General features: G+C 55.2%; 5 protein-coding genes across 5 annotated transcripts; 3 read left to right on the forward strand and 2 right to left on the reverse strand.

Annotated features, from left to right (window-relative positions):
- The first annotated feature begins 358 nt into the window (after positions 1-358).
- On the forward strand, positions 359-1,631 carry GGS23DRAFT_239385 (aminotransferase). Its single transcript, XM_051512146.1, has 3 exons — positions 359-1,194; positions 1,257-1,353; positions 1,423-1,631. Exons 1-3 carry the CDS (start codon positions 482-484, stop codon positions 1,435-1,437), a joined length of 825 nt encoding a protein of 274 aa, XP_051368911.1. The 5' UTR covers positions 359-481; the 3' UTR covers positions 1,438-1,631.
- A 389-nt stretch (positions 1,632-2,020) lies between these two features.
- Positions 2,021-3,615, forward strand: GGS23DRAFT_606971 (aspartic endopeptidase; the record flags this gene model as incomplete). Its single annotated transcript, XM_051519974.1, has 3 exons — positions 2,021-2,392; positions 2,450-3,316; positions 3,454-3,615. 3 exons carry the CDS (start codon positions 2,021-2,023, stop codon positions 3,613-3,615), a joined length of 1,401 nt encoding a protein of 466 aa, XP_051368912.1.
- Positions 3,616-4,535: 920 nt separating this feature from the next.
- GGS23DRAFT_239338 (uncharacterized protein) lies at positions 4,536-5,047 on the reverse strand. Its single transcript, XM_051512145.1, has 2 exons — positions 4,893-5,047; positions 4,536-4,819 (listed from the first exon to the last, which is right to left on the reverse strand). Exons 1-2 carry the CDS (start codon positions 4,904-4,906, stop codon positions 4,588-4,590), a joined length of 246 nt encoding a protein of 81 aa, XP_051368913.1. The 5' UTR covers positions 4,907-5,047; the 3' UTR covers positions 4,536-4,587.
- GGS23DRAFT_239327 (CASC3/Barentsz eIF4AIII binding-domain-containing protein) lies at positions 5,048-7,566 on the reverse strand. Its single transcript, XM_051512144.1, has 2 exons — positions 6,728-7,566; positions 5,048-6,663 (listed from the first exon to the last, which is right to left on the reverse strand). Exons 1-2 carry the CDS (start codon positions 7,402-7,404, stop codon positions 5,190-5,192), a joined length of 2,151 nt encoding a protein of 716 aa, XP_051368914.1. The 5' UTR covers positions 7,405-7,566; the 3' UTR covers positions 5,048-5,189.
- A 2,061-nt stretch (positions 7,567-9,627) lies between these two features.
- On the forward strand, positions 9,628-10,468 carry GGS23DRAFT_239403 (uncharacterized protein). Its single transcript, XM_051512147.1, has 3 exons — positions 9,628-10,016; positions 10,078-10,317; positions 10,401-10,468. Exons 1-2 carry the CDS (start codon positions 9,765-9,767, stop codon positions 10,183-10,185), a joined length of 360 nt encoding a protein of 119 aa, XP_051368915.1. The 5' UTR covers positions 9,628-9,764; the 3' UTR covers positions 10,186-10,317; positions 10,401-10,468.
- Positions 10,469-12,609: the final 2,141 nt, after the last annotated feature.

The raw sequence follows: 12,609 nt of genomic DNA on the forward strand, positions 1-12,609 counted from the left end.
GTATAGGCGTAGGCGTGTCTCAATCCACAGAGGCGCCGCCGCTGCTGCCGAGGTTGTACCTATGTGCATACATGCGCAAGGTATCGATGTATCAATATAGAGTAGCTATGCCTATAGGCAGGTATACAGGAGCGACCAAAACGTGGACTCGTGAGAACGCGGCACGCTTGCGTTGGGTGAGAACCCTCGTGGGAATGGCATCCCAACGGTTTCGCTTCCGGCACAGAATTCCTGTGCCTTAGGTACACGGCAGATACTCTAGGCACACAACCCACAAGTAGTCGACTGCAGGTAGGTACATTAGGCACCTAATGAGCAGCTCTAACGGGTAACGGTTCAACCTGCATCTCCCCCCTGCGCATCTTTTCATTCCAGAGGCAAGTATCCGGATAGATTCACTACCTACCTACCTACCTACCTCCTGGGTCTCGTAGGCATCCGCTTAGCACCAAAGGCTCTTTACAACCTGTCTTGGCTGGCGATGGACGACTTTCACCTCTTCACCTCTATCCGATACGACCCAGCCCTGCTCCAGATCCCGGAGCTCGGGTTTGCCGGCACCGGGTGGAACCAGCACCCTTCTCCTTTCTACATGCTCGACCTGCACCGGGACCGCATGCTGAGAGCTGCCACCTACTGGGACTGGCCCGCCGCCGTCGCCGCCGTCGCCGGTGAGCAGGGTTTGGACGCGCTGCACACCTTCCTGCGGGCTATCACGCGTGACGTTGGTAACAGTCCGCAACGAATCAAGATTACTCTTGCCGCGGATGGAAGTTTAGGCCATCAGATCTCCCCCCTTGCGGAGACGCGCGTAGGTAACCTGTTCCCCGAATACCTCCCCGCGCCAGACCCCGAGGATTCGGCCCGGCCCGCGGAGGCCAGGGCCCCGGTCAGGCATCCCGTGTACGAAATCGTGGTGGATAGCCGGGAGACGGCAAGATCCGAGTTCACCCACTACAAGACCACCTCCCGGGGCATGTACGACGACGCCAGAAAGCGGGCTCGCATTGCCCTAGGCGACAAGAGGGAGGTGCTCCTCGTCAACCACGACGGGCATATCATGGAGGGCAGCATCTCCACCCCCTACTTCTGGAGAGACGGAAAATGGGTGACGCCTCCCGTACCCAAGCAGTTCCTTGCTTCTCGGGGTAGTGGCGGGAATGACGGGACCACCAGGAGATGGGCCTTGGAGAGGTATTCCCCATCCGCGTAGCTCCACCGGGCCCGGAGGAATTAGCTAGGGCTAACCGAAACAGAAATCTTGTCGCGGAACAGGTTGTTGCTGCCGATTCGCTTGTTGACGGTGAAGAATGCTGGATAAGTAACGGGCTTTTGGGGTTCGCGCTGGGGAAAGTGAGCATCCGATGATCCGTAGGGGGCGGCCAAATGCAGCACGACGCTTACCGTAATATACGAAGACAGCCCGGAAAGACATAAAGGAGGTTATGAGGTAGGTAGTTTGGCTCTGCGCGTGCCCCCGTCAATACACATCGAGATTTCCCAGAGCGTCAGCGTCGGCCCCTCGCAGTGAGTCACGATCAAGTTTGCCTACCTCCCTAGGCAGGTAGGTAGTCAGTCACGGCCATCGCGGCCATCGCGGCTATCACGGCCATCACGGCCACCACCACAGCAACCCCAGGCAGTGTAGTCTCGGGAGGAGGTTGTCTTATGATCGTGGATGAAGGCGCACCATTGGCCGGTTGGTCTACAGCCCTGTATAATAAAGGCTCCTTACTTCCCTTACGCAGGTAGACAGGAGGGAGCTAGCTACCTACCATGCAGTAAGTGGCATGGGAGCAAGAGCGATGTAGTAGACACGGTCCCTCTCCGGGCATATAAAATTCGACGCGGCCCCGTCTCCTCGCTCTCCCGCTCTCCCGCTCTCGTTTCCTTTCACAGCCACCCTCAGTTCTCGTCTCTGGTCTCTCATATTCCCTATATTCTATCCCCCATCCTAGTGCTGATATTCTCTGCAGACTGCTAGCTACTGCCACCCTTCGTGTCGAAGCTACTCACCATCATGGAGCACATCTATTCCGTTCAAGATAGCTTCAAGCAGGACCGCGACCTTTCCAAGGTTGACGTGATCCACAACACCAACTACCAGCGCCACGGCACCAAGTCCTACGTTCACTCGTTAAGCCGCTTTGGTTTCCAACCTACTCTGCCTGGACCGTACTTCCACGTCGACAGGGTTAACAAAGTCGAGGAAGGACTGCGAGGCGCCGCTCATACAGAACGGGCTCTCGTCAAGAAGGTTGGCAACGCCGAACCCACCCCAATCACGGCCGAAGATCTGCAAAATGACAGCATGTATCTCTGCATCGTCAAAATCGGCACGCCGCCCCAGGCGGTGTTACTAAACTTCGACACCGGGTCTGCCGACACCTGGGTTCGTTTGGGAAGTCCTTGCCTGCCCCTCACGCCTCGATCTAACCGTCTTGTCTAGGTTTTCTCAACCCATCAGGGCCAGAATTCGCGCTCGGGCCACAACGTATTCGATCCCAATCGGTCGACGAGTTTCAAGGTACTGCCTGGGAAGGCATGGAGGATTACATACGGCGACGGCTCGTACGCGTCGGGAGACTGTGGCAGCGATACGCTTATGATGGGGGGTTTGGCTGTCGAGGGGCAGACGATCGAGTGCGCCATCAAGGCATCGGGCGGGTTCACTACGGGCACCGGGGATGGTCTCCTGGGCCTGGCTTGGAGCAAGATCAACATGGTCACGGACTCTGGGACGAAGGATCCTCAACATACTCCAGTCGAGAACATGATCCGCCAGCACGATATCCCGAAGGAGGCTGAACTATTCACCTCGGCCTTCTACAGCGTCCGCGACGCGGCCCCACACTCGTTCTATACCTTCGGCTTCATCGATCAAGACCTAGTCAAGAAGTCGGGTCACGACATCCATTGGACGCCAGTTGACAATTCCAAAGGCTTCTGGTCGGTTCCATCGGAGTCTTTCGCCATCGACGGCGCGAACGTCAGTGCCCTCGACAACACCGCCGTCGTGGACACGGGCACCACGCTTGCGCTTTTGTCGGACTCTATCGTCAAGAAGCTGTACAACAAGATACCCGGGGCAGCGTATGACTATGTCAACCAGGGGTACGTATTCCCCGTTGGCACCAAGGCGGAAGACCTGCCCGAGTTCAAGGTGTCTATCGGCAACAAGAAGTACGTGGTCCAGAAGGAGCACCTGGCGTTTGCGACGACAGATGACAAGGCAAATTGGTATGGCGGCGTGCAGAGCCGCGGCGACCTGCCCCATGACGTCCTCGGGAACATATTCCTGCAGAACGTATACGCTGTAAGAAACTCGCTCCTTGTGCCTTTTTTGTACAGCCCACCCTGCCTCCCCTTCATAGAAACTCTTCCCTCCGTTCTCTCCGTATCCTATACCCAAGCGCGCAGGCCTAACCTTAGGTGTTTTGCGCAAACAAACAGATTTGGGACCAGGGCAACAGGCGTCTGGGTCTCGTTCCCAAGATCGAGGCGAGGCAGAACCTCAGGCCACCGCCTGACAGCTCTGCTTCCGCCGGCGGCGGCGACGGGGGCAAGAAGGAGCGGGTCAACAGCATCACGTTACTTTCACGCCACAGCGTCTGATTCTCGGATAATCCCTCTCGAGATGCCGCCGAGATGTCTGCTTGTCGTAGGTGCTGCAAGGTGCTAGGGAGGGGTATGGGTGGATTGAGGTCACGAAGGCGTAGAGTGAACGAACGAGTAGTTCCTATAGCAGGTGGTTCTCCTTACCTTAGTCGATAGAACCTATATTAGCAGTTGGTGGTTCGGCATTAGGCTTTCGCTACCTATTACCCTGTGTACTTAACAACATAGGCTAGCCCAGAGACGCTGTTGTGTCGTCTAGATCCCCAGTAGCTGAGGCAGAATGGAATTATTCTATATCTACTCCTATTTCCTTCCCCGACCCACCAACCCGATATGCCCGTGCTATATATTCCGACGGGAGAGACTACTAACCCCGAGCCCAAGCCTGAGCAATTATATGCGGCTGCTGTAGATGCATCTAGTCTTTACATGAATCAGGAGACGGGGCCTGACCGCTCCTAGTATAGGAGGGCCGTAAGTATCACCTATCTACATCCGGGTCGCCGGTCATATACATCGTGTCGAGGACTACCTGCGCACGCGCACGCATGCATACATGTACATGCGCTCGCACCCGCAGCTAGTCGAAGGGTAGATACTTTAGGTTTCCTACATCCGCGCTACCTAGCCGCACCCGCTCATTCACATGCCCGCCTCCCTCGACGCCCCATCTACCCAGCAACGTCGCTCTTTCGCTCTCTCTCGCTCTCTCCGTCTATCTTTCTCCCCCTCCCGGCGTGTTCGACTGCTCTGGTCTCTGCAGGACCCGTGCCACTGCTTGATTCAGCTCGGCTTTGCGTCTCGTAGGATCGATCCGTCCGTCTTTCCTCTGCCGTCCGAGCCCCTAGGCCCTGTCCCCCCATGAAATTTACTACTACCACTACTACTATTTCCATCGCCGTGACCGCTAGTTTCTGAAAAGGGGTTCCCCCGGGTGTTCCGATCACCGCCGCGCGCCCAGAGGAGGAGTTAGACAAAGCCGACCCGCCGGAACAAAGTTATTGTCGTGATGATCCCGGACGAAAGCGCGCTTATCATGCGGAGAGAGGCAGGCTGGAACTGAAACGAGCAAGCACCCAAAGCAACAGGGGCAGCGATCAAAAAAGAAAAAAAACCAGCAAGCACACAAACTCCACCGAACGCCAATGCGATATGGTCCCTCCCAGAAAAGACGATCAGGAGCGCGGTAAGGGCTGGAAACCTTAAGAGAGCTCAGTTGAAATTTTTAAAACGGGTGTGGGCGAGCGGGAGAGAAGGAGAGAAGAGCCATTGACCTGCTAGCTATCATAGGCGGGCGGGCCGGCGGCGTGACGTTTCTCCGGGTTTGCTTGCTATAGCACCTCGAAGATGAGAAATGATGGACGGTATCTCGGATACTGCCAATAGGGAGATTAGAATCCAGGGACGCAGAATAGAATGGGGTCGGCCCTAGAATCGCGGGTGGATCGGCGTCCTAGGACGACGATGAAATGGTACGACCCAAACCCGTCGACGAGGGCTGTAGATAACCGCGTATTCCCTGACTCCCCTCGCCAGAAAGAACCCAAGGCTAGTGCAACGCCAGAAGTGACTTATTGCGAGTAGTAGACGACGTTGGGTCCTGGCGGGGGGTAGTAATAACCATCCGGACTGGGAGTCACCATACCATTCATGCCAACAACGCCGCCCGGCATGGAATAGCCCTGCGGTGCTGGGTACGGATTGTATGTGGGCATAGGCGGTAGTTGGGAGGCATCGTAGTAGTAGACCATTCCGTTGACTTCCTGGGCGACCAAATTGGAATTTGGAGCGACCTGTCCATTAGGCTGACTACTCGGGGCCTCGCCTTGAGGCTGGGGCTGCTGTGCTCCTGGGACAAACGCTGGCGCGGTGGCGGACGGAGCCATCGCGCCGGGATAGGGCGCCGAGGAATAGTAAAAGCCCTGCTGAGGTTGCATCATCTGGTACGGCTGGTAATAGCCTGGTTGCGCAAATTGATTGGGCTGGAAGGGAGCAGCATGAATGGCACGCTCTGGGATCTGGGAAAGTGGCGTACCGGTTGAATGCTGAGACGGGTACGATGAATGGCGAGCGTGAGACTCCTGTGCCAAGCTGTTGGACACCTGGACAGGAACTTGCTGGTGAAAGGCCTGTTGATAGGGCTGAGACGAGTTGTGCCGCATCTCCGGAGACTCTATGCCGGCGACCGAGACCGTTTTCTGGGGTCGAGGTTGGTGCATGGGAAGAGGCACAGTTCTATTCTCCTGGAAAGTTGACTTGTGGAGAGGAGGCTGCGCCTGGGGTGCTGGAGGGTCGCTGTTGTTGGTTTGTAAGTCACCGGCGGGACCTTCTCTCGGCGCAGTATCGACGGTAGGAACCGCCAGCTGCTCCGTCCGATTCTGCGGAGGAAGTCTGACGACGGGCCGTGAAGTATCATACGGCAACGGTGGTCGAGACATGGCAGAACCGGTTGGGGAAACGAGATAGTCTCGACCTAACTCGGGAGCGATCGAAGACCGCCGGCTTAGAGCTACGCTTGGGGTGTAGGTGCTCCCGGCATAGACACTCCCGCCAAAAACGCTAGTCCTCCGAGAGAAGCCCCCGATAGACCCGAGGCCAGACCTCGGCTTGCCCCTTAGTCGCTGGTTCGGACGCATGGCGCGGGGGATGAAGATGAATGACCTATCGGTGGCTGGGAAGATGTATCGCGGTGGGAAATCGGGCAAGGAGATGCGAACCGGCTTGTCGCGTCTCAGCGGAGGCCTATGATCCGGTAGCTTCGTATATTGCCGCACTTGCATGGGCGGAAAGGTGATAGGCTCCTCCAGCCCCGGAAAAAAGACCCTGACTTGCACATTGCCAACATGCCTGTCGGTGGCCATCGTTCGGTTGATCGGCGTAGCGCTTGGAGGACACGTGGGAATGAACCCGTCGCCGTTGGGGGGGCCGTCATCAGCAAACGTTGCCCGTGGTTGCCGAGCCTGTGTGGGCTGTGCCACTGCCTCATGCATATCATGGGCCCAGGGACCGTTAGTCGTGGGGTCGACTGGGGCATGGAATTGATGGCTGCATCTACGTCAGCAAACGGTCACATCGATGGAGGTACGGGACGTTGTAGTAATAAACATACTGGGCCGGAGCAAACGACGGTCCAATGCCGCCGCGACCTCTTCCACGAGGGCCTCTAGTGAAGGGGCGAAAGCCGTTCGTGGAGGGACCGGCATGTCGGTGGTCATGCATAAAGAAGGCTCCCCGGTTGGGAACGAAGGACGGATCCTCGTCTCTCTTGCGCCTATATTCCTCATGTTCCTTCCGTCGGCGATCGATAGGAGCTTCGTGCGAGTGATCAGCGGCGGTAGCGGCGGAGTTTGAGCTGACCACTATCGGAGCCGAGGATCTGGACGGAAGCTCGGCGGTCTCGAAATCCAACACCTCCACCGGGGTAGCCTCATCCGAGATGGACATATTATTCAGCATGAACTCGGTATCAGACACGGCGTTTGGGACGGGCTTTTTGGGGGTTGTCGTGGGTGGATCTGCCGAGGGTTTGCCGTGCGCCCTCTTCTTGTGGCCATTGACAACTGGACCGGTTAACTTCGGCGCGGCTGGTGTGGTCGGTGAGGCCTCATCGACATTGCTAGTGTCGCTATCATCGGCGGGATCGGGGTCCTCGGAAGCCATGGACCCATCGGTCAGCGAGTCATCGTCAATATCGACCTGGTCAACGCCCCCTTCATCCTCGCCCTCGTCCTCAACCCGGCGGCGGTGGCCGACCATCTTCCTTCGTCGAACAGCAGCTGCCGCCATATTGCTAAATAGAGGTGGATTCCTTCCGGAAATACGCAGATGCAGGCGAGCGAGAAGTAGCTAGGCAGGCAAGTAGATGGGCCGAGTGTTTCGAGGCCGCGGAAAAGGGTGAATAGGAAGCTGGCAGAGCAAGCTAGCTGTCGGGGGTGCTTGGGCACGACGAGGGCGTCGTGATCGATGTGGATATCATGCGTCGTCAAATCGTCGGAGCGGGAATGACGGGGTTAACGGATGTTTTTCTGTGAGAAAAAAAAAAAAACCTAAAGGCGCTATAACCGCCTGCGGTGCGGAAAAGAAAGAAAGGACGGACGATCAAACAGTCAATTAAGAAGTCAGTATATGTCTGGTTTTCCTAGGATCCTTTTTCAGCCCAGAGGCCGGAGTCTCTTGCCGTCGAGTCAGGTCGGAATTAGACAGACGGGAGGACACACAAGGGGCAAAGAGAAAGAGAGAGAGAGAGAGAAGGCGAAAAGACGGGAGGCCGAAATAAATAAATAATAAGAATAAAAGAAGAACAACTTTTACAAGACAGCCACCCAGGCTCGGGAATATCAACCCACAGGCGCTGCGAAGGTATATAACGTTGTCCCTTTTTTTCTTCTTTAGTCTTCTTGGGGAGTTCTGGGTTGTTTGATGTGTTCCTAGGGGATGTAGTCGAGGGGAGAGCTTTTGTTGGATGGGATACCGGCCAAGCCAGAGAAGGGCTTGATATTTTGGACGTTCAAGGCCGGTAGGGGTGGGGAGAGAGAGGGGATGGGATATGTGTTGTCGGGATCGTAGCGCGTATGTACCGGTGTTGGTACCGGTGCTGGCGCCGGTACTGAGATGTGTACATTAGGTACGATGCCTACCTGATCTCTCCCTCCCTGGGTACCTAATCTTCATACCTAAGGTGTCCAGGTGCCTAGAAGGTACCTTAGGTACCTGCCTCTTCATCAATCCCCATCCACCCATTGGACTCCCACAACCCAATGAACGGAAGGGTACTTGGTACCTCGACGTCCACAGATTTACCTAATACGGCATACGTAGGCAAGGTACAGCCATTCATACGTACCTGTATGGGGACATCAGGTGGTGGAGATACATTAGGTTAGGTACCCCCAAGGGTACCTACCTCTAGGCAGGTAGGCACAGGAGGTACATGCTATGCATCGTCGAAGTGCAGGCAGGCAGGTGTTGTGCAGAGACCAATTGTGAGGTTCAGCGTCCTGAGAAGGTATATGCCTACTCATAAGGCAGCCTTCCCACAGGCCGGTCTCTTGGTGTGGAAGTTGGTGTGTACTAGACGGTACCTACGCATATACCCAAGGGAGCCCCAGGATAAGACAGAGCGGGGACAGGTCCAGTCCAGATCCATTCTCGAAGGCCGCTTCGCCCTCTGAACTGGCGCTGACAGCGATCTAACGAACAATCGGATTGACCTGGTGTCTGGTGTCTGGATGTACCTATTGTTGGCCATTGTGGCCCGTGCATTCCCTGCTCGCTGCTCGCTGCTCGCTGCTCAACGGGTCGAGCTTCGTCGGCTAGTGGAGCCACAGCCTTGGCAGCTAGGATACGCTGGTACGTCGGGTATCTGCCTTATCAACGGGTCTTCAATGTACCTCTCCGCATCGAGACATGTGCTACATCCTGGCGTAGGTACCTACCTACCTAGGTAGGTATTTATTTACACCTTAACAACCTTGCCTGCCTCTTGCTGCCTGGTAAGAGGTACCTACCTACCTCTCCTCGCTACCTGATGTACCTGACTTCTATAGTTTACATCCACCCATACATGCCGCTTATACATATAGTACGTCCAAGCCCGAGTCCACGCCACCTGAGGTGCCTACCTAACTCGTCTTCTGCCTCTGCGGAAGCGCAAGTTGCGACGTCGGATTCGTGCTGAAAGGGCCGGGTCAGTTAGTTAGGCCGGGTCGGGTCTCACGGGCAACACCTCTGTTCAGCATCCCGAAGGCCTGAGAATACCGCGAGAGCCAGGATACGAACAGCGGTCGGGCTGCCGTTAAGCAGGCACCTCTTCCGTACACGCATCGGTTTTGCGAAGCTTACGACCGGGATGCATACCTCCACATGTATCCAATGTATACATCCCTACATTAGTAATGATATATGCATATGCTCACTTGGTATGCATTGCAGCCGAAAGCATGCCAGCCGCCTGCACATATCCATCTACATACGCCTACCTAGGTACCTAGAGGAGATACCTAATGTAATATCGATTGCATCAGGTCCCGACACCCTCAAACTCGCTATTCGCAGCTACTCAAGTAACCAACCCGTACGCCGACAACTATCAACCCTCTCTATCAGGACCCTATCCCCTTATCCCGTTAATAATCGTCTCGCCCGGCATGCTTGTTCGCTCCTCCATCCGTTCATCCGTTTCGCTCGTTCTTTTGCCCGTTCGGTCGCTCATTACACGCCTCGGGGTGCCGTCTATCACCATCCGCGCGCGCCGTCACTCGTCAAGGCCCCTCCACATGCAGAATCACACGTCCAAATCATCCGAGTACAACTGTAATGTACAGCACAAGCCCATCTCTACCCGCGGCCTTCCACCAACCAGTCCTTACACGTATCGAAGCATGAATCATCGTCTCCCCGTAGGATCCCTGTCCACTTTTCTTAATTTTTTTTTCTTTGCTGGTAACGGTGCCCTCTTAGAGATTTTGCCGTCGGTCCTTGACTGGTAGTCCAAGGGACCCGACCCTCTTATCCAGCCTGCTTCTCGCTTCCCCGTACGAGACGGAAACAGCAGAGGAGATAGGATAACGGCCACAATGATCCGTGAAGATCATCACATTTTGTGTGTTGCTATCTGGTGGGGCCTGGATGCTAGTTCAGAAGTCGCACGCAGGATGTATGGGCACAGGCCTGGTGGCCTGGCGGCCTGGCGGCCTGCCCGTAAGCCATCTATCGCCCTCTCACTCTCTCTCGCGCGCGTTCTGACTCCCTCTCGTTCTCCCACCCTCCGTTTCTCTTTCCAGGAACCTCCGGTATCGCCATCCCCCGTTATGCCCGGCTAGTTGTGCAAACCGGCATAATTCCGCCAACCTCGTCCCCAATAGGCGGCTTTGGGGTTATGCTGACTGGCGTTTCCTATTCATGTGTGATTTATAAGGCAGTAAATAGGTAGGTAGGTCATTGGCGCCTCTCTTACAGCTACGTACGTAACTACATCCTAGGAACTCCTCGCCCGCTGCTCGTTCTTTTTGTTGAACACCTCCTCTCTTACAAAACCCATGTGCTCTCTTCCTAAAATGGGGGAGGGGAAGAAGAGGAGGAAAGGGGAAAGAAAAAAAAGAGGTTACTAGCACAACAACTACTTAGGTAGGTAGTAAGCGGCCTGGCAATACATGTCGAGTGCCACGAAGGTCGCGGGCGAGTCTTCACAAGACATAGAATGGTTGCTGATCTTGCCCCCTTTTGCCGTCGAAAAAGTCCAATGGCGGCCCCGGGAAGCATGTATGATGTGGCCTATAATGATGCTCACCTAAGTTTAGCACAGGCACGATCCTACGCTTGACTTTCGCTCCGAGGTCGATACTTAGGCAGTAGGGAGGTAGGGATAGTTGATAGGTAATTGACGATTCATCAGGTAGCTACTACGCGTAGTAGGTCCCGCCCGTCCATATCTGCAATGATACTTGTCGCACAGGGCGCAATCCTAGACTCTACCTATCCTATGATCCCAGTCGAGGCACGTATACGGATCCTACGACGACCCCACGCAGCTTCTTGCATGTAGCGCACTCTCAGCTACGCTGAAGCCGTTCGTCAGTTGATATGACACCTGGCCCGCGTCCTTCTTGAGTCCAGTCGCTGCGGGCTAATATTCGGTTGACCTTCGGAGCCTCTGGAAGGGAACCCGACCTCAGTTTACATATACCTATAGTATATCTCTAGATGGTTACCTGTACCGTCACATCACCAGTCCCGACTTGTGCTGGCGCCCTCATATATAGATGCAATCGCCAAATAGCCCAAACTGGGACACGTCGTTGGTGACACGGTATGGTTTATTGGGCCAACCGCAGGCGCATATATAAGTCTGGATATGCAAAACGCCGACAACGAATCTGACCGTGGTGGCTATTGGCTAGCTTCGACACAGACAAAAGCGAATGGCTGCCATGCCGACGGAACAACACCCGACAAAGCTCTAAGCAATAACAGCACGATACAGGATATCGCGGCAGCTTTTTCCATTGGCCGAACTTTTCGAGCTATCGAAAGTCGTTACGGGCAAGACATCTATTCGAGTTGTCTCCGCAATAATACTGCCTACCATGCCGACAAGCATTGGATGGTCACTGAGTATAGGCCGACTGTCGATAAGTCACGAACGAACACCCATTACCGGAAAGCTACCCCGAGCTGACAATTACTGTTGAGACCTGCCTTGTTCCCTTCGGCTGGACTACCTACCTCTAGGTTTGAGGTAATCCATCCGGCACGTAGGTAGTCGCATCTGCCAAATGGCAGAGGTTCTCAAAGATAGGCAGAGTACAAGGGTAGTGACTATGCTGGTCGACGGCGACTCGGTCGCGACTGCTCGCTACTTCTTGCTAGTACATGCGCCCACTGAACTTTCCTCTCCCTGTGGCACTCTATTATAGCCTTCGACGATGTTGCCTCTAAGGCACGATTAAGGCTTACCATGGGCTGTTACCTCAAGAGGGTGACGCGAAATTCGCGAGGATGGCTGTATAGGCATACCTAGGTGACCTTGCTTGGTCTAAGTGAAACCCGTATACTGGTCGTGGCCTGCTTTTGTGTGTATCTATTTTCGAGCGGTATTCCCTCGAGGAATGATACGTTGACAGGTGCCAGGAGGCAGGTAGCTTGACTATTGCAGCTGTCCAGGCAGCCTTATACAAGAAAGTTCTACACGTAGGTTGCTCGTGAGTATAAAACCGCATGGGGCAGGACGTCGTGTCTGCTGTACGTCCACATTACCGCTGGCTATGCCTTTTCCCTAACACAACGCGTAGGCGGACGAGTGGTGCGTTTACGGCCCGGCAAGCCAGTAATTCCCGTGTCAGACTTACTCCTATACCAGCAGCCATCGCGCTTAAAGCCGTTGGCTCACGACGAAGCGTCTATTGAGGTAGGTTAGAAGTAAGCGATAATGCCGGGTGGGGAAGCGCGGGGTGGCCTTTGAAGCCCTGGGCATTAGGGATGGGATGGAGGTGC

Source organism: Durotheca rogersii (genome assembly GCF_024521655.1).
Source record: "Durotheca rogersii strain YMJ 92031201 chromosome Unknown GGS23scaffold_25, whole genome shotgun sequence".
In the NCBI taxonomy this organism is placed as follows: domain Eukaryota; kingdom Fungi; phylum Ascomycota; class Sordariomycetes; order Xylariales; family Xylariaceae; genus Durotheca; species Durotheca rogersii.